Here is a 21,236-nt window from a genome sequence, read left to right on the forward strand (position 1 = left end):
TTTTTCCTTTCCACACACTACATTTAATCGTAACCACACTCAGTTCACCACTTTCCTGGAATAAGGAATCAATACGTACTCTCAGCACAATTTCACGGCTTGTTTTAGACAAATGGCACAAACCAAGTAACAGACACTGGGGCCTCTGATGGAGTGGTATGGATGGGCTTCCTATGCAGCTTAAACTGAAAAGATTTTTGCAAAGTAAGGCCACACATTTTCATCCCATCCAAGGAGGTCCATGAAGGTCACAATAGAAAAAAGAAATAGGTTTAGGGCATTCACACACCTAGATATGTGAATGATTCAACCTCAGTAATTTCTAGGTTACTGAAATCAGATGGCAGTGATACTAGGTGGCCTCACTTCTCTCACTGTAGCATACACTTTGAAATAGTCAAAGCTCTAGGTCTCCCCATTAGGGTAAGGTTGGGTGAGGTTGGTATGGCACTGGGCAGTTAAATGCCATATGAAACTACCAGACACCCCCATCCCAAAAGTCAAAGTCTCCCAGACACTCACCTGTTCTGAAAGCCAAAAAGTAGTTATTTTTGTTAATTTCCCTACTTTCATAATACAAATTGTCAGTTTGTCTTAAGTGAGTTGCAACTCAAATTGTAACCACTGTGTTCCTTGTCGGTATTGTGTACACACTGCCACTTCAGGTGTGAAGCAGCATGGCTCATTTTTGTGATCCATTTGGTACCCTTCTTTTATCTTACTTGTGAGCCACAGCACCACGCTTCCAATATCAAATAGGTCTATAGACAGGGTAGAGGCCATTTCTGAGGGATCCAGTCCTAAAGATACATTTCCCATGCTAATGGCTGAATCATATGACTGCCTATAATAGGTGTAAATGTCATGATTGTGTGGTTGTGGTCAAATCAGTTTTTGATCACCTAGATATACTTATCTCAAGCAATGATCCTGAGTAAAATAATTGAAGGATCGCTGCTAAGGTTACTGGGTAGCTCACCAGGGCACCTAAAAATATTCCAATGTTTCACTCAAAGAAAGAGTGAAAGCTCGTGGGATTTTATTATTCAGTGGTGTTATTGTTTGGCCTTTTGTCAAAACAAGATTAGCACTTTTTTTAAAAATAAAATCGAAGAAATGAATACAAAGAAAAATAGAATTGAGTATGGGAGAGAGCTCCCCACCAACACCACTTCCCAAACAAGCACAAAGTAGGGGTTCTTACACTTTTAGCCCGCTGGGTACAAGTTGGAAGCTTCTGGTGCTGCTGGAAAAGTTACAATCATGAGCAAAGGTTTCCAAGGTGCATAAAATTCCAACAAGGCTAACTTACCTGAGGCTGAGCTATGGTCATCTCAAAACCAATACAGGTTATTCACAACAAATCGTTCTCCATTTCCAATGAGGTACAGAACACAAGATAAAATACTGTCACAGACAAGCTGCCACATCTTTTAAGCATTGCCTAACTTGCCCTGACAAGACAGAGCACATATCCTTGCCAAAAGCAGACTTGAGTAGTTCATTGTCTTCAGCAATTCTCACCAAACAAACACGCCTGTCAAAGCTTCTGGCTACATCAAGCATGGTTTCAGCTACATAAACAGATTATCACACAAAGGCCTAACTATGAAAAATTGTCCACATGCACCTGTCACAGAGACTGGCATTTCGTTCTTTGAGGAAGGTTTTATTTGAAAATGAGTACAGGCCATACTTTTGTCACAATGACATGCACATTATTCCTAAACAATGTTCAGCCATGACATAAGACTGAGTGTACACAAGGCTAGTCTTTCCAATCACGTTCCAACACACAAGTCAAGTGACTAAGCAGACATACTTAATTCCTTGACAAGGACATGCCACAAAACACAGAAGAGGACTTTATGGACAATGTTACTTCATGAATTATGGTCTTAGAAGTACAAACAAGAGAATTTACAACAAAGAAGGGTCTTCATTGCTAGAGCATAGTTTGATACATGTATCTAATTAGAGCACAAATACCAGCCTCACTGACTTTCACATTATTTAATGAGCATTTTGATGGGTTTAAGGAATAAGTGTATCCATGCCAATATGACTCCTTCTGAATATGGTTCTCTTTGTTACTGATTGAACTTTTACACAGCTTTCCACATTAATGCCCACAATAGTATTTGGAGTGCATGCACAACTCACACTACTAACTACATAACAATCATCCGGGTTTACACTGTCAATCATGCAACTTCCTAAAAAGGTTCACTTAGGGTACTGACCAAGAGTACACATTCTGGCAACAGACAGCCATTTCTGAACTCTAAATGGAAATACACTGGTTAATTTCAGAAAGTATATACCCTGGTCATCCAAGCATCCAGTATCTCAAGCATATAATTGATATTAATGACAAAAAATACACAATCTAGACGCCACGCACAGCCACAGGACTGTAGAACATGGCTACAACTACATAATAGAACATGCTTGCCATAAACATGCAGCCATGTTACTAGAAATATGGTCTCACAATCACCGACATGCCCTAGAATACATTTAAGGAACTATGTAATACTTAAAAAGAATTGGTAACCCAAAGCTGGATGAGTAAAACTCGTTTTTCACTGACTGCAGTAAATAGTAATATCAGAAGATCAACGTCTGGTATGTGAAATCAAGGTAAGCAATGCAATTGTCACCCCAGATGATGAGGTTCTTCTGTTTGGAGTAGTCTTACAGCAAAATACAAAACATGTCCACGAAGAAGAGGGTGAATCTGACCATGGCCTCATGTTATTACTTGGTTACTGAGACAGCTGCAAGAAAGGCTTCAATTGCTAGAGCAATTATAGGTTCTAAAATAGACCATAGGAAACTAAGGTTTAGATTCATCAGGAACTTGGCTTTTGCTTTAAGGAAAAGAAACATTATTTGCAATAGGACATGCAATTTAAATTATATTTATGGTTATAAGAAAGGAAGAAGGAAAGAAGCAAGAGAAGAGAACATCAATACATATATTTGTAGATGGTCACATACATTCACATTATTATATATATATATATATATATATATATATATATATATATATATATATATATATATATATATGCCACAAATACTTTTGTCCCGTAAATCCAAGGAATCTCAGACTGCCAAAAACCGACGAGCCGCAACTCCGAGTGTGCACAACGTGCGCTTTAGTAGTTTCTTTGGCAACATAAGTAATGCAAAAAACCTAACGCGTTTCGGAGCAACAAGCTCCTTGATCACAGGTTACCACAGTCGCGTCTTGCAACTTCGTTAAATAGCCACTCGCACTGTCTTATCCTATACTAAACATAAACAAAGGACTTAAAAAACAATACAATACTGTTGAAAAGTGTCGTACAACAGTATTTTATTGTTTTGTAAGTCCTTTGAGACTTACTCAACTGAACATCCTACACCACACTTATGACCGAGCTTGTCTCCACAGAATAGACAGGGGGCCCTCCCAACAGTGCTTAAGATGTAGATCACAAAAAGGAGACTTTTTCCATATGTTGTGGACCTGCCTGATTATATACTCCTTCTGGTAAACAATACTCTTAGATGTAGGCAATATATTAGGGACAACCCTACCTAACTATGTCCTCTTAGGCATAACTAACGACTTAGATCGCCCATGACTGAAACTCGTATTCTGTAATTCTGTAAGGAGAGATCTAGCTAAACACTGGGGAGCCCCTGAATCACTGACCATGACGGAATAGAAAACAGGGATGGATATGTACATGGCAGCAGAAAGGGTGACATCCGAAAGTTGGGGCTGTGCATGCAAATTCCATGAAGTGTGGGATAATTGGATCAACCATTATGGTTTGAGAAGATATTAGTGCTGTATTCTCCTCCCATAACACTGATTTAGGTGGTTTGAACTGTTATGCCAGCCCATTTTTTAGCTTAGTTTTGCTTTCCCTCATACTGCTGCGCACAATTGTATGATGATGCCAGATGTAAGGATGTCCTTCCAATCTATATATTTGTTTGCGCCAGGCAGTTGCTGGTGTCTTACTAAGTTGTGTTTTGGCAAAACAAGTAAAAATATTATTAAAAAATAAAAGAAAGAGAAAGTACCAGTTCCCACCATGGTGAATGCTGAGGAACCGGCACAGGCCTTGGTGCTCCCCTGAAGCCCTCAATGATTTTGGTAATGTGGATGCCCCGGAAGGGCACTCATGTTGGAAAAATAAAAATGGCAAGCCCTGCCATGGTGCTGGCTAAGGAGCTGGTCCAGGGCTGTGAGGTATTAGGGATTCCTCACAAATTCTGGTAACATGGGCAGCCCAGATGGGCACTGGGGTAGCAGGTTCACCACAAAAAATACAAAGAATAATAATAAATGAGTGGCAGATACTGCTTATTCATTATTCACTGCTTTGTTGAAGGCTTTTTAAAATATTTTTTTATTCCGGGTGGTGCCCCTAAAAGGTGCAGGGGCACCATCTACTTGTTTTATGTCGTGTCTGGCTTCAGGAAGTGGAGCAAACCCTCTCCCCCCGCAACATGAAAAAACACACACATTACGTCTCCTGGATCACTGAACTCATGACCCCATGAGAGCTTGCCATATGTATTTTAAAACACTTACAGATGGAGCTATGTGCTTTTTAGCTGGATGTAGAGTCCTTTTGTTGTTGGTTCTATCACTGTACTTTGCAGCTTCAAAAATGTTTAAAGAAGACTTAAATACTTGTTTAATGTTTTCTTTATTAAAAATTCATTATTACAAATTATTTGAGACAGCCAGTATTATTAAAGTTCTCAATGTGTGAATTTAAAAATGATGGCCCTCATTTCTCCTTCTCTATTATGAGCCGGCTGCAATGTTGATGTGACACTTCCGCTGGGCCAGCGCACAGTAACACTGTTACCGTCCGCTGGCCCAGCGGAAAAGTCAAAATAGGGAGCCAGTGATACCGCCAGCACTGACGGTATACTGGCGCCTGCAGCCTCGGCGGTCTTTGGGAAAGACCGCCGAGGTTGTAATGAAGCCCTATATATTTTATTATAGTTAATGGTGACCTTTTGACTAAGCCAATAGATCTGCTTCATATATTTGTTGAGCTAAACCCTGGATAAAGACAAAAGGCCTACCACATGTTGTACTGTGGCACTTACAAAAACGTACATAAAATAACAACCTTTATACGTTTACTTGACATAGTCAGCCATGTGTGGGGCATGCCGTGCACCCATCCTCCTGCTGGCTGTGGGCAGCGGGGGGATGGGTGCCCAAAGGGGGCTGGTGCAGGACCTCGCTCTAATCTTTGTGCCAAATCCCAAATGCCAGACATGGTGATGGACATCTTATTTTATATTACAAAAACATAGACATTCACTTAACACAAAGGTTACAGTAAGGTTATAGTTAGGAATTTTAATACTTTAATTTTTTTTTTTTTAAATTAAATTCACTGAAAAAAACCAAAGGTTAAAGTGACTTTATAGTTAAGTGAAAATGTCAGTTAAAACATACCATTTTAAACAAACAAAACCATTGTAATTCTCCAGTTATAGTTGTCTCAAATAACTATAATTCATGCCCTCGCCATGCACTATTAATTACCTTGCATATTACATCAATCATAACCTGTTCTAGGACAACACTGATAACATCACTACAACATATGAAATTACACCACTGATGACAAAACTGCATAGGAAGGGAGCCACAGGGCCATTCTCGACCTAGTGATAGTACAAAAAAAGGACACGGCTGGCTTGGACTCCGTATTACTGGTAGGATGGTCAGACTACTTCATTATCCTCTTCCACTGTAGTATGCCTGTGACTCTAGTAACCAAAGGTCAGCATCACAGGCCCAAATGCTAGGTTAGACACAGACAACAATCAGCATGTAGGAGCCTGCCTCTAAAGTCACCACTCACTTCAAACAATCCAACAATACACACACAGTAGCTGACTTGACGAAGCACTAGAAAACAATGCAAGACCTACTTTGATCCACAAAATCTTAACAGACCTAGGGATAAGTCATCTTGCTTCTGGTTCAATAAAGAACTGAATGAACGAATAAGACAGCTCAGTAAGACTGAACAAAACTGGAGAAGAGACCCAATATGCACGTCTCACTCATCTACGCTTCAAAGGAAGCAGATAGAAAAATACATCTCAAAGTCTAAAGCCAATTTCTTCCAATCCCAACTAGACAGGGACAAAATACACACAAACAAGCTGTTCAACAATCAGGCAGCAAACTGCCCCACATATTACCAAATTACTAATCCCTCAGAGGAGCTCTGTGACCTCTTTGTGGAAAACATTCCAAGGATTACAGAATGAATCCATGGGTAATCAGTCTGCTACATGTAGGACCTTAGGCCCAGTACAAACACTTCTTACGTGTGAGACACCAAGAATATCACAACCCGAACGTAGTTATCTACCAGCGGCAGGTCAGGGCTCTCACAGAAAATGACCTAAGCAGAATCATCTCCAATATGATGCCCACCAAACATACATCAGAACCCCAAACCTTCTGCCATCAAGGAAATCAGCCACCTCTATGCAGTCCTCTGGACCGAAACAATTAATGCCTCATTGTATCAAACCATAGTCCCAGATGTTGATGTTAGGAAAGCCACATCTCTTCTGAAGAAACTATGAGCTGACTCTCAAGACCTAAATAACTTTCAGTCTATCACTAACTTCCCAATCGTGGCAAAAGTCCTTGAAAAATATGTACTTCACCAACTTAACTAATTCATCAAAGAGTACATCTTCCAACGTCAGCTACCCTCAAAATCAAGAATGACATAACCAGGTTGAATGCAAAGAGAATCATGCCAACGCGTCAAGAAGGCCAGAAGCGTATGATGCTCTTTCTCATACCTCGCAAACAAGACCTGGAACAGCCTCCTGCAACACCTCAGTTCCTACCCTTCCCTCATGGACTTCCGAAGGAACCTCAAGACTTGAGTCTTTCAAAAGAAACAGGTATGATCTCCTCCCCACTCAGTCCTGCCCTACTTAGTGCCTGGACACCCTCATGGTTGATTAGCCACGCTATACAAATCCACGTAACATTCAACTACATCCCAAAAACCATTAATTCCACTAAATAACACTTGACAAGAGCCTTAGCATGAAAGGAGATATCACTGCTACTGATAAATCAGCATCACAAAGTCTAAGACTATCAGTAAACTCAAGACACTCATACCTGAAAACTACTTCAAAGAGGTGCTACAAGTGCTCGTCATTTCCAGACTAGACTACAGAATGGCAACTATCACCAGAACCCTCAGCTTTTCACAATCTTGCAAATCACGTTTTCACCATAAAATGAGCTGATGTGCATGATGCCCACAATTTCAAGCCCGGGGCCTGTGGAATTAAAAGAAAAACTGACATCAGTGTTGCTCTGGAGCTGTTTTGAAATGCAGGCTCTTTGTCCTCCGCACATGCTCTGCGTAAAGACAAGACAGTAATGCAGAGCTTCTTGCTGCCCACCCGAAGACGTCTTTTCTAAGCAGTGCCGGTATATTAACAATTTAATACAGTTCTCCCCCACTCCTCCTCCTCACTGCTTCTGAATTTTCCTCGAGGACTGAACAGCCAGGAAGCTGGGCATTTGTCTGTATTTCCTTTAAAATTAAACAGTGTCTCGAGGATGAGCACAGCTTTCTAGGTGCATTGTGCTTGTACTGTTTTTCACTTGTGTATCTAATGGGCAATAAAACTTTGCATCGTGGTGTGTGGAGAACGAGGAAGCCACTTTTATTTTTTAGGATCCTCTGGTTATCCACAGTGACTGCCAGGATTTCAGCGCTTTAAGTGCACAAAAAAGAATAGCAACTGTGATCCCGAGTGCCATGGGGCAATGTCAGAGAGCAAAGAGTTCTATAACCTCTAAGGTGTTTTTTTTTTTTAGTATCTGCAGGCAGCTGTTTATAAATAAAACGCATACTTAAATGGAAAATAAATGCAAGTTAAAGTAGAAGGTGCGAAATTCGTCCTTTTACATTATGAAAACTCAATTGGTTAAGACCACTTAGTCTGTAATTCTATTTTTTTATTTAAAGATGAGCTATGGCACCGACGCCATGTGTGGAAGTAACCTTTGGCTTGCAAGAGTTGGAGGATATTACCAACTGGAGTCAAAATTAGGATCTAATTTTAGCTTAAACGAAGCGTTTTTGCTTAGCTAATAACTGTGGCACTGTGTGATGAATCTTCACAAAATTTTCAAAACTAGTTTGCCACTTACTTCAGCTGCTGTCTGGAACGTTGTAGAGTGATTCATCAAGCGGTGGCCAAGAAAGACCGATGAACGGAATTACACCACATTGGGCAGGAAGCTAAATCTTGGTTTGGAAAGGGCCCTTTCGTAATTTGGTGTAGATCTGGTCAGTAGTTTGGAGTTATTAAAGGTAAAAAGTATAGATATCTAGGGACATGGATCCTTTGCGGATCCACAAGTTACCTGCAAATATGAAGGAAAAGGAAGGCCCTGATAGGCTGGCCGCAACCTGAAAGGAAAGTTGCGGCTACCATTTTCTTTCATGGCTGTGCTCAGGGAAGAAAACATAAATAAGAACACACATAGGGTCAGGATAGAGGTATCCTGACCCCATAGGACATATGGAGGGATCTCTAAGGGACCCTCGTTGGCAAACAAATTGCCCAATTGTTCTTTTTCGCCACTCCACCGTGTCACACAGCGCGACTACCTGTATAAATCCACAATGGATCTGTGAATGCGAAGCCCAATGGAAAACAATAGTCATCCACTCACACACCATAACCCCGCCGCCCGCCCTCAGCGCTTACTGTGCGCAGCGTGGGGTTGGGTGCAGGTGGGTTGCCCTGCAGCCAATCCCGCCGCATATGGCTGACGGTATTATGCAGAGGTCGCTGGATTAACGTTCCTATTTATATATTACCTTACGTTAAAAAAACAGAAATTCACTGAAACAAAACAAATATTACCAGGATCTCACAGTTAGGTTCACCTTTTCCCCCACACAAAAACATATAAACTCAGCAGTTCTAGTTATACTTAGTTAACCTTACCTAAAGAAACTATAACTTGTGCCAATAAGTAACCTTAAACCACGAGTTATAGTTTCTTAACATAAGTGTAACTATACCTGCTACATTTCTATGGTTTTATGTGGGTAAAACGCAAACCTAACGTCCCTGTAACCTTTTTATTTTCTTTCAGCAAACATGTAAAACAGACATTTGAGGAGAGCAATTTCAAAGTGTCGCTAGGGTTGTAGGGTGCTCTACACAGGGGCAGCTCCCCAGCTAAACTTTTGGAACAACACATTGTTCTCTGCTTCTTTTTTGTATAATTTATGCAGCACTCTAAGCCTGTTTTGACTTATACTGGGTGCTCCCTTGTGTCTGCACAAAGCTAAACTACTCTGAAGAGCTATAATGATAGCAAAACACATGTCAGAGGTTGTTTTTATTCATTCCAGGATGGCTTGGGTGGTATTTTACCAATCAATCATTTTACAGCTCAATGTGGATGGCACTGTGCTAATCTCATGCTTAAAGACTTTGTTAGAAAAACAGATATTTGAGGTGTGCAATCTTAAAGTGTTTCTGGTGTTGTAGGTTGCTCTATACAGGAGCAGCTCTCCAACTAAGTTTGGGAATTACCCAAAGTTCTCTGCTTATTTTTTGTGTGTATCACACACACTGGGACTTATATACACTGTACCTTGCTTGTACATATCTAGGAGGACCGGTCTGTGATAGGGATAACTATCCATGTCATTAATTTAAAATTGTAATACAAAGTGTACAATAGACAACTGCAAAATATACAAAAGATAAAGAGTCAGATGTACCAAGAATGGAGTCTGTAAAATGGTCCACTAATTGCACACTGACTTTAACTGAATCCATTCTGGTTTTCCTAACCTACCTATGTACTAAAAGGTCAGTCTGCAAAACCCCGACTGATAGAGGGCTTCAATTTGATCTACCTCATGAATATTAATAAGGTAAGTCTCAACCCATGACCCACTATGAATCGCAGCTATCACAGGGATGAGTGTTGAGGTCAACAAAAACCAGGATTGTTTAAAAAAAGTTAAAGAGAAGAAAACATGTAACTAACATGCTTTTATGAGGGGGTAGTACCACTCCCTAATTCAATTTTTTTTTTTTTTTTTTTTTTTTTTAAAGTATTCAGGAATGGGTCCATTACTGACCCCTTCCCATTTGAAAAATCCTTACCACTTCTTTTCAGCAGTCAGTATTGTACTGATTTTTTGTGACTGGATTTCATATATACAGCTCACCATCCATCACAAGATAAAAGGTTACAAAACTACTGAATGTCATCAATATGACGTGGCGCAAACTGCAGCAGCAATGCAATACTGTGATGCAAAATTTCCTTTTTTCATGCTGCATACTTTCCTAATCTATGATGTAATATCCTTGGGGGTGGGGGTAGGCAGGGAGGGCTGCATCACTGGCACCCTTGAGGGCCACACTATACCAGGTAGTCAGACTTGGTTTAGAAACCCATACATACTATCCCATCAAGACAATACTTACCAGTCTCAACAGGCTCCCTGCTGCATATCTACAAGACTGCATGCATTATACACAAAGTGTTCCACCATGGACCTCTAAAATATCTAGCACAAAAACTGATGACATCAGAAGGACAGTGCTCACTACACCTACTGAGTTGATGAGTTGATGCTTCTAGAACAACCATGATAGCATACATGATCGTTTTCAGGAAATGCCCCAAGAATTTGCACCTCCCTCCTGCCACAAATAAGAAGTAGCCCCTCTATGGCCTTCAAGAGAAACGTGAAAGGAATGCTACTTGTGAAATACCATAGTACTTAATCTCTGTTCACCACATGATCATACTCAAGATAGATTGAGAAATCTAATGCAATCACTCACAGTAATATTGCTTGTACGTACAGTCAATCATAAACTGAGGCCCATGCAACCAGTATAGTCTCAGTAAGCAACATCTTTAAGTTTTACTCACAATTTCCTCATTTCTAACTTCTACCAATACATGCAGCGAGTAAACTGCCATTTTCTCATCTGATAGCATTTTTCAAATGTTTGGGCCCCCCAAAAAATAAACTGTTACATCCTGTTTATAGAGAATTACCGCTTCATTGACTATATGAATTAATGGCATTTGTAAAGAAATGTGAAGGCATGAGATTATGTAATAATCTAGGTACATTTATTTTTAATTGTTATGGAAAGATTGGAAATGCTTATACAGAAAGAACTTCAGTTACAATAGGTGCATAGTGTAGATAATAGAGCATGATCTAATTTTCACTAACAAAAATGTTTCCTTTCTTTACTAAGCACATTATTAGTGCACCTTTTCACATACATAATAAAACTTTTAACAACTTGTATTGTGTACAAGCTGTAAAGCAAAATAATAAGATTGTTACTTGACGGTAGTACAAGGAATTAACGTTTTTGGAGTTATGGGGGAAGAAATGGGAGAATGATGAACGCTGTGCTTTAAACAGATATATATATATATATTTATTTATTATTTATATTTTTGCAGCGTGCTCAGGTGTTTATTTCTACAACCCCTCACTTTTACTACTGGTAATGTTAGAATGTTGCCTAAGTCTTTTGTATATGCAATACTGTTCCACTGAGTTTCATCTGTGTAATTATTGAGTTTTATGTCATGGAATAAAGGAGCATGATATCTTTTAAATGTTAGTTTTATGAAACACATAATGGTAACGTCTATATGTTAAGTCGTTTTAGTGTTTGTTTTGCCTAGTTGGCCTCAGATCAAGTATATCAATAAAATTAAACTTACTCGCCCTAGAGAAATTTCGGAAACAAAGGAGTTACAACTCACTGTTCTTTCTCATGAGTGCCACAGCCTTATTCTTGCATTGTAATGTAGCCAGGAGGGGCATAAATAGGGCACTGGGAATGGTCATTGCTATGTTTTAAGTTCTATCGAGTCCCTTTCACCTCGCCCTGTGAAGAGAACATTCGAATGAGGGGGGGATTTAAAATGTAGTAAACTAAGGTGACATTGTGAAATCAAAGATTCAACCAACGTGAGAACTGCTGTTGAGGTTTGGGCCCAATTCATCACGCCTTCACCCTTTCTATGTGGGAAACAAACCCCTATTTTTATACTCAAATCGGTTTACCTGTGTATTTTACGTGCTGATGAATGCAAATGAACACATGATTTCCACTTCTAAGTTAGGCTGGCTTCTTTTGTGAGAGTTGCCACTGCACGCTGCCAGTTTGGGCAATGTCAACCTTTCTCAAAACACCACAGTGCTGGTCAGCAAGGCGATTAACAAGGACATCTGTCTGCATTATGGATTTAACGAGAAAGGTGCTAACGAATGACGCATGAGACCACATGACAAGATACTCGTGTAATGTGGAATAACTACTTTTTAAGACTACAACTGTGCGTCTTAAGGTAAAAATCGCGCAATTAATATGGCAATGTCATTTTCCCTGAAAAAAAACGACAGAGCAGAACCAATATTCTCTCAAATCATTAAAAATATTGTTTTTAGTCCATATAATAATTCTGCATGTCTCTAGCATCGTGAGTATGGGGACATTGTTCTACTGGAGCTGACAAAGTTGGGAAGTCAAAAAAGAAGGTAAGACCGGCTGACACTATATACAAAAAAACATTATTCCTAACAAACATGCTTGCCAATGGACAGAAAATTAATTCCAAAATCTTTGCTAAAATTCAGACTATATTAAAGTCAACATTCCAAGACATACTTTTTATTTTATTTAAGGAAGCAACGGTACAAAAGCTCCCTTTAAAAAAGAGATCTGTTACTTTGCCAAAGGCGATATGGTTGCTTAACTGCAATAACATATATAGCCTTCAAAAAATAACTTAATAAGGGGACTCTAAAATCAAGAATACATGCTGGAGGTCTCCCTGTATATACTGAATGTCTGACAACTATTTTAGACATGACTGTCTGGACAGATGTAAGTTGCATAATACAATTAGCAACAGCCAAGGATTATAGGCGGCCGCCAAATGTAAAGTGTTCTATTTCATTCTATAAAGCAGGTACTTTAAAATTGGTAGGTTCAGAAGGAGTTGGTTGCCCAGTATGATTTCCACTGTATTGTGCCTGTCTACCGTTTTTCTTGCCACATCTCTAGGGTAGATCCTTCCCATATTTTTGGATACATTTTTACCCTATCGAATTTGTGATGCCTCCACTGAACTACTATGTCATTGCAGAGCAGGCTGGAAGCAAATTCTGTGGATCAGGCTACCAGTCTGAAACTGAGAGGTTTTTTTTTTTATTAGTCATGAACCACCTCTTTCCAAAGCAACTACTGGAACTCGTAAGCAACAGAGACCGCAGTAACAGCATTTCCATTTTGGCTGCACTATGCTGGTGGTCTCAGTTTTTAAAACTTGAATAGAGGTGATGGGCAGTTTGGAGAGTATTACTACGCTGGCTTTCTCTTACCTTTTCGAGCGTTAATAAAACATTCCACATGCTCAGGGCCATTACTATTACAGAAACGTTCACCTTTGGTTGGCTAACTTTCTCCTCTGCAACTCCTCGCTTCATCCCATTTTCCATCAATCATCCTCCAACAATCACAATTTGAACCCATTTTACAAACAATGATTTATCTAGATTACTGGGGAGTCTACACACTTAGGAAATGCATTGCAAACTTTAGATAAAGCACCAAGATGTAGCAGGAAACCCAACGCAGTTGTTAGTTTAAGTCTTGTATTTTGACCACAGGCCTTTTAGGACCAACATGGAAGAGAATCTTCAGTCTGAACTACTGAGCTGCCATGGCCCTTTCTTCCCCTTCTCTGAGTGTTCTCCTAAACGTTATATGCCCTTCCTCTCTTCTGCACACACCCTCCCACTGCCCTCGACTTCCATCCCTCAACTTTCATTGTAGACCGTCTGCTACTAGTGCATGCCTTTGCTTTGTAGCTAGGTCTGCACTATATGAATCTCAAATTACATATAACTGATACAGAGCAGGGCACCTTCTACTGCCACCCCGACTCCCCCCCCCCAAGCAATCCTATGAGTGTGCGCACAGCACATGCCAATATCATCAAAAGCCTCCCGACGCACTGGAAGCCAAATGCCTGTTAGCGGGGGTAGGTTTTTCCTCCTTTTTTGGGGGGGGGGGGAGATGGTAAATCGGGGGAGAGGAAAGAAATTTTCTGTTCCCCCCCAATGTCTCTCTGCAGGGTATTCCTCTAAATGATCTCTCAAGGGGGTGCAATTGTGCAGCAGGAATGCCCCCCACTAGATTTTTTTAATGAATAATAGTGAGCAGCCCCTTGGGCAAGGGCTGCTCAAATGAAAAGGGCAATGTTTTGCAAGCCATCCACACCTCCCTCCCTTGCAAGAGCTGACTGGAGCTATTTGGAGGCCCATCTGCCCCCAGGCAGAAAACCCACTAGCACCAGGAATTCCTTTCTATTATATGTTTGGGAGCGGCCCCTTGGGTAAGGGTTGTCCTAAGTGAGGGGGGTATGGGTTTTTATTTACTTATGGCTGTTTTTCGGTCCCCCTTGCTGGCAGATTGGCCATAGTTTTAGGTCTATCTGCACCGAAGAGGGGCAGAATACCACTAGACACCAGGGAAAGTTTTTTTGCTTGTCTGGAGTTCAGCTGGCGGTACCTGTGGACTAGGGTTTGGTTGGTGATGTGTGTGGACTGGCTTTTGGGTAGTGACTTAGCGGTTTATAATGATAACTGTTCTATTTCTTGTCGTTTGCATTTGTGATTGTAATGTTTTATTTCTCCTTTTTACTCTAGTGTAAAGCTTTTGATTTCCTTTGCTGTCTTTCCTGCTTGCGGTTTCACCACTGGTAGATCTGCAGTTTGTGTAGTTGCATGTGTTAGGTAAGAAGACGTTTTTGTACTTTTTACCTTAAATGAGTATCATTTCCCTGCATTGTGTTTTTTGTAAATGGTGTAATAATAGCAGCATGTTTAGCTTCTGTTTTATTGTGTGTGAAATTCTCCTTGCACTTGTACATGATTTGTATTGTGTTGTCTTTCGAGTATTTTTTTGTTTGTTTTTCCTTTCTAGATGGATATCATTGGTGCTCGCTGAGTCTGTGCAAATTAGATGCTGATGAGTCTGGCTGTCTCTGGCAAGTGAGTTGTACCTTTTTTGAGTAGATAGGTCTTTGTGATAAAGCCACACTTTGTTTACTACTTATTTTACACAGAGTTGGCTGTTGTTGACTAATTTATCAAGTTACTTTTATTAGTAAGGATTATGGCTAGCCGCAAGGAGACCTCTCAGCAGGTTGTTGGTATGCTTTTCGATTCTTCCTCTGACCATGATGAGACTAACTCTGCAACTGAGGCAGAGGGGGAAGTGCAAGATTCTGGCAGTGAATTTTCTATCTAAGAAGAATCATCTGATGATGAAGCCACTCTAAGTGCAGAGGAAGTTACCGTTTTAGCAAAGGACACTTATGTGCCAATAGTGCAGCAAAAGGCACCTGGATTGCAGCCTGGGGCTGTACTGCTTCCCATCGGAAGAGCTGAACTCTGGGTTGCCCCAAACATGGTGCAGTCAGCATTGCCTACCTTTACTGGTGTTGCAAGGTGTAGAGTGAATATGGAAAACCTTTTGCCTATACATTTCTTTCAGTTGTCTATAGACAATGTATTTTTGGATGAGATTGTTGAGCAGACTAATTTGTATGCTCAACAGTATTTGAGGGGCAACAGTGTCAGACTTCAACCCCACTATAGAGCTACCTGGTGGACTCCCACAAATCTGGACGAGTTGAAGAAGTTCTTGGGTTTAACCTTTTGGTGAGATTGATAAGGAAGCCACTGCTGTCTTCATATCGGTCTACTAGTCCCTTGATGGCAACGGCTATGTTTCCTGCAACCATGAGTTGTGATCAGTATTTGCTTCTGCTTCGGATACTGCATTTTGTTGCTAATGCTTTAGTGTTGCCAAGAGATCACCCTGATTATGACCGCCTTTTTAAGATTCAGCCTATCCTTGATCACTTTCTGGATCGGTTTACAGAGATCTATGTTCCAGGGAAAGAAATAGCTGTCAACGAGTCTTTGGTCCGGTTCAAGGGCAGTTTGGTTTTCAGGCAGTACATTCCTAGCAAGACGGCACATTATGGAATGAAGATGTATTTGCTGTCTGAGAGTAGGACTGAATATGTCTATATTTCAGGGTGGACACTTATGGATTTCAGTACTGACCCCCCTGGTTGTCCGTCCACTTTTGGAGTTAGTGAGAAGATTGAGTGTGAACCTGGAAGAGGACTTTTTAACAAAAGTCACCATTTATATGTAGATAACTTCTTCACTGTTGTGCAATTGTTCAGAGAATTGGACAAAGTGGACACTGTTGCTTGTGGCACAATCTGTTCTATCCATAAGGTTTATCCAAGAGAGCTTGTTTGTATAATAAAAACAAAAAAAACTTGAGAGGGGACAGTGCAGTCCTTTGCATAGTGATGAACTTCTAGCTTTGAAATTTGCAGACAGGAGAGGTGTCTACATGCTGCCTACTATCTAGGATGAAAGTACTTCAACTGTGACTGTTCAGGGTCAGGTTGTTAAAGTGCACAAACCTGCGTACATTTTAGACTATAATAGGCACATGGGAGGTGTTGATAGAGTAGATCAGAGGTTGGACCTTACACTGCTGTTCGTAAGGCTGACATCTGGTACAAGAAGTTGGGTATCCATCTCTTCCATTTAGAAGCCTTTAATGCTTTTGATATGTTCAAGGATTGTACTCCAGAGTCCAAGAAGACACTCCGTCAGTTTCAGGAGTCTGTAATAGGCAGCCTTGTTGCAGTGGAACAGGCAAGTGTTCCTGGAGTTAGAGTGGTATAGGATGTGGCTAGACTGAAAGATCGCCACTTTCCTGATTATATTCCTCCGAAGCCCAAAAAGACTTTCCCAGTAGGAGATGTAGAGTCTGTATGTGAAGAGATGCGCAGGAGAGCCGTATGTACTGACCTGACTGTCCTAAACTTGGGATGTGTGCACCCACTTATTTCAGAATTTATCACACCCAAAAGAATTTCTGGGAGCTACCATGAGCATAAGAATTAATGGTCTGTTCTATATTGCTTTATATGTTTTGTTTAGTTTAACGGTTGGCATTAGTGTCATGTATTTAGTTAGAGCTTTTGTGTTTGTCGTTTTGTATTTACTTACAGTTCATGTAGTTCTTTTTTTTTTTTTTCTTTTTAAAAGGTGATGCCGTTGTGCATGGACGCTTGGCTGGTGTGGTGTGGGTAGTGACTTGCTGCTGGTCACTACACACACACTGCTAGCCAAACACCAGTCCACACACTCAGTCTGCCTGTTTGACTGCTGTGTCAGACATGTCAGTGTACGAAATATAGATGGGCCCTTGAATGGTGCAGTTTATTGATGCGAGTGTTGTAATGTGCTGGGCCCACAGCTGGCTGCATAAATGGTCTTGTGTGTGTCACTTATTAAAGGTGTGTGAATGGACTGTAAAGCGGTTGGTGCCTTGACATGGCTTTACAGCTCATGAGCTGTGAGTCATTGGTTCACTTTTTTGACCTTTCAATTATTAGCAGTGCATTTCAGGTTTTTGAAATCTTGTTAGTAAAATTTTACATACTGAATCATCACTCACCCTCGTACCAAATCCAACCAGTATGTGTGTGTACTTGATGAATATATGGTTGTGAAGTAATAATTGTCTTTTTGGTCTTTCTCTGCCAGGGTGTCCATTGTCTCTGCATTGTCTCGTTGTGAATGTTGTAATGTGCTGGCCCTGCGGATGGCAGTGCGAAAGGTCTTGTGCCTGTCACATATGAAAGGAGTGTGAATGATCTGTAAAGCATTTGGTGCCTTGTCGCAGCTTTACAGCTCACGAACTGTGAGTCATTGGTTCCGTTTTCTGACCTTTCAATTATTAATAGTGCATTTCATTTTTGTGACATCTCTTGTTACAAAAATTACATATATTAAATGATCACTCAACCGTGTGTCCAATCCAACCAGTACGTGCATGTTAAAAGTACAGTGGGTTGCCACAAGACATATTTATTGCACTTCTCGTTTCAGTTTTGAAATCAACTCTCAAAAAAACCTGCTACACTGTTATCAGGTGTTGAAGCACACACCTGACATGCTAGGTGTCTTAGGTGGGACCCTAATGATGAAGCATGCCACCAACTAGGTTGATGGGTGAGTGTTCTTTTGAACAAAACCTAAGGGCATTTTTTCACAATTTTAGTGTTTGGGACATCACAGAAGTAAGAGACTTAGTAGCGTGCACGCTTTTTCTCTATAGAAAATCTACCAACTCTAGATATGTTCGAAAATTCGAAAACTAGACACCCAAGGGAGCACAGTGTGGTGTGCCTCTTGTGGATCCAGACAAGGTTTCTTGCCCACAATGCCCGGTAAACCTCAAAATACGACTAAAATCACATATTTTACTTGCATTTCTGCGCCATGTTTCCAAAAACAGAAAGAAACCACAAATGTTCCACCAACCCAGCGTTCCCCTCGGTCACCCAATACAAAGGATACCTCAATTGTGTGGGTGCCCAAAGCAGAGTCAGCCTAAAATCGCATTTTAAAAAACAGTGCTTATGAACACTCTTCGGTGCCCCCTTAATCTCTACACGTTTTTGGCCCTTCCCTTTCAAAGGCACTTGGGCGCAACCACATAAGTGAGGGATCATTCTTATCAGGAGGCCGAGGGGGAATGCTGAGTGGTAAGAAATTTGTGGCTCATCTCAGATTCCAGAATTTTCCATCACACAGAAATGTGAGGAAAATGTGTTTTTTAGACACATTTTGGGGTTTGCAAGGGATTCTGGGTAACAGAAACTGATGAAAGCAACACACATCACCCGATCCTGGATTCCCCTAGGTGTTTAGTTTTAAAAAACGTACATGTTTGCTAGGTTTCCCCTAAGTGCTGGCTGACCTAGCGGTCAAAATCCACAGTTGGGCACATATAAAAAGAAAAAAAGTTTTCAGTGGAAAAATGTGATGTGTTCAAGTTGCGTTTTGGGACGTTTCCTGTCACGGACATTAGGCCTACCCACACAAATGAGGTACCACTGTACAAGGTAGACTTGGGGGAATGCTAGATAGAAGGAAGGTTGTGGCTCGCCTCAGATTCCAGAACTTTACCTCACAGAAATATGAGGAAAATGTGTTTTTTTGGACAAATTGTGAGGTTTGAGAGGGATTCTGGGTAGAAAAATGTGGTAAGAGCCACACAAGTCACCCCATCCTGGATTCCCCTAGGCGTCTAGTTTTCAAAAATGCATAGGTTTCCTAGATTTACCAAGGAGCTGGTGTGCAGGGCCCAAAATCCACAGCTAGGCACGCAGCAAAAAACAAGTCAGTTTTCAGTGGAAAAATGCAATGTATTTAAGTTGCCTTTTGGCCATTTCCTGTTGCGGGCACTAGACCTAGAAGTGAGGTACCATTTTTATCGGGAGACTTTGGGGCAACACAGGATAGCAGAACAGGTGTTATTACCGATTGTTTTTCTTTGCATTTGTGCCTATCAAATGTAAGATTGTGTGTAACAAAGAAGTAATTTTGAGAAATGCCCTTTAATTCATATGCCAGTATGGGTACCCCAAATTTAGAGATGTGCAAATAACCACTGCTTCTAAACTCCATATCTTGTGCCCATTTCCGAAATACATAGGTTTCCTTGATTCATATTTTTCACCCTATTTTACCAAATGAATTGCTGTATACCCAGTACCCAATGAAAAACCACTGCAAGGTGCAGCTCATTTATTGCCTCAGGGTAGCTTGGGTTCTTGGGAGAATCTACAAGCCCTATATATCCCTGCAACCAGAAGGGCCAGGTGGACGTAACGGTATATTGCTTTAAAATTATCTGCCATACTTAGCAAAAGTTGCAGATGAAAACTTTGACACAAATGGCTGTTTTTTTTTCCAACTCAATGTCAATACTTTTTTTTTTTTTTTATTTCAAGTAAAACTTTCTATAGGAAAACCTTGAATGATCTAGAACAAATGACACCTTGCTAAATTCAGAATATTGTCTACTTTTCAGAAATGTATAGCTTTCCTGGGATCCACCATTGGTTTCATACCCATTTCTCTCACTAACTGGAAGGAGGTTGAAAGCACAAAAAATAGGAAAAATGAGGTATGTCCCAGTAAAACGTCAAAACTCTGTTGAAAAAATTTGGTTTTCTGATTCAAGTCTGCCTGTACCTGAAAGCTGGGAAGGTGGTGATTTTAACACTGTAACCCTTAGTTGATACCAGTTGCAGGGAAAAAACCCAGACGCTTTCTTCTGCAGTACTTTTTTCCCATTTTCCCCCCAAAAAAACAATTTAGCTGTATTTTGCCAAATTTACCACGGAAAATCCACAAACTCTGGGTACCTTTAGAATCCCCCCAGATGTTGGAAAATTAAAGGAAGCAAATTTGGTGTGGACAAAATATTATGGGGGCCTAAGCACAAACTACCTCAAATAGCCAAAAAAGGCTTAGCATTGGTGTGGGGAGAGGGGGGGCGTTCAGATAAATCCAAGCAAATATCAAATATTTTTGCAGAAATGAGGCTGCAATGGTCAGTGGAATAATATATTGTAGGTCTAGAATACCTGTAGCCTGTAGATGCAGGTGTTTGAACACTGCTGCTCTCCATTACAAAAGTCCAAAAGAAAATCAGGCCAAAATAAAGTTATCAATATCGTTTTGGAGTTGGAGGAAATTTGGAATGTTTCAGTGACATCTAAATGGTGGAACTTTCCCACCATGACAAGAAGGAAAGAATCTCCTAATGGCTCTCCTGGCCATAAGCAGGATCCAAATAAAGCTATTTTCTAAAACACAGAGGTCTATTTCTGAAACCATCTGTTACAGAGACTTAACTGACACCATCCAATCAAATCAAAACAGGATTTGTAAAGTGCAGCTAATCTCCTGTGAGGGTATTGAGGCACTGAGGGCCTTGTTGCTTTTGTTCCGTTGAACAGCCACGTTTTGAGTCCCTTTCTGAATTCCAAGAGAGAAGATGAGGTCTGGTGTGAAGGGGAAGACTGTTCTAGGACAAGGTAGAAGGAGCATCCTCCACTGTTACTTTGGTGAATGCAGGAGGTGTGAACGAGGGAGCTGAGTCTTAGGCAGTTCTTTTTCATTCAGTTGGCGACACTCGTAATGGAACTGTGGACGTTTGCCTTGGTGGTG

At 40.6% G+C, this 21,236-nt stretch overlaps 1 protein-coding gene across 8 annotated transcripts in view; it reads right to left on the bottom strand.

Annotated features, from left to right (window-relative positions):
• Window positions 1-21,236, bottom strand: part of ANKS1A (ankyrin repeat and sterile alpha motif domain containing 1A) — an 823,551-nt gene that overhangs the window by 217,251 nt on the left and 585,064 nt on the right. For 4 of the 8 annotated variants that reach the window (XM_069238817.1, XM_069238814.1, XM_069238822.1 and 1 more), the window contains one exon: window positions 1,205-1,246. The exons of 3 other annotated variants lie outside the window; for them this stretch is intronic. In XM_069238817.1, the coding sequence (XP_069094918.1) occupies window positions 1,205-1,246 (42 nt within the window). The remainder of the gene's footprint in view (window positions 1-1,204; window positions 1,247-21,236) is intronic. One more of the 8 variants, XM_069238815.1, reaches the window with a different exon arrangement.

The sequence above is a fragment of the Pleurodeles waltl genome, chromosome 6 (genome assembly GCF_031143425.1).
Source record: "Pleurodeles waltl isolate 20211129_DDA chromosome 6, aPleWal1.hap1.20221129, whole genome shotgun sequence".
NCBI lineage: Eukaryota > Metazoa > Chordata > Amphibia > Caudata > Salamandridae > Pleurodeles > Pleurodeles waltl.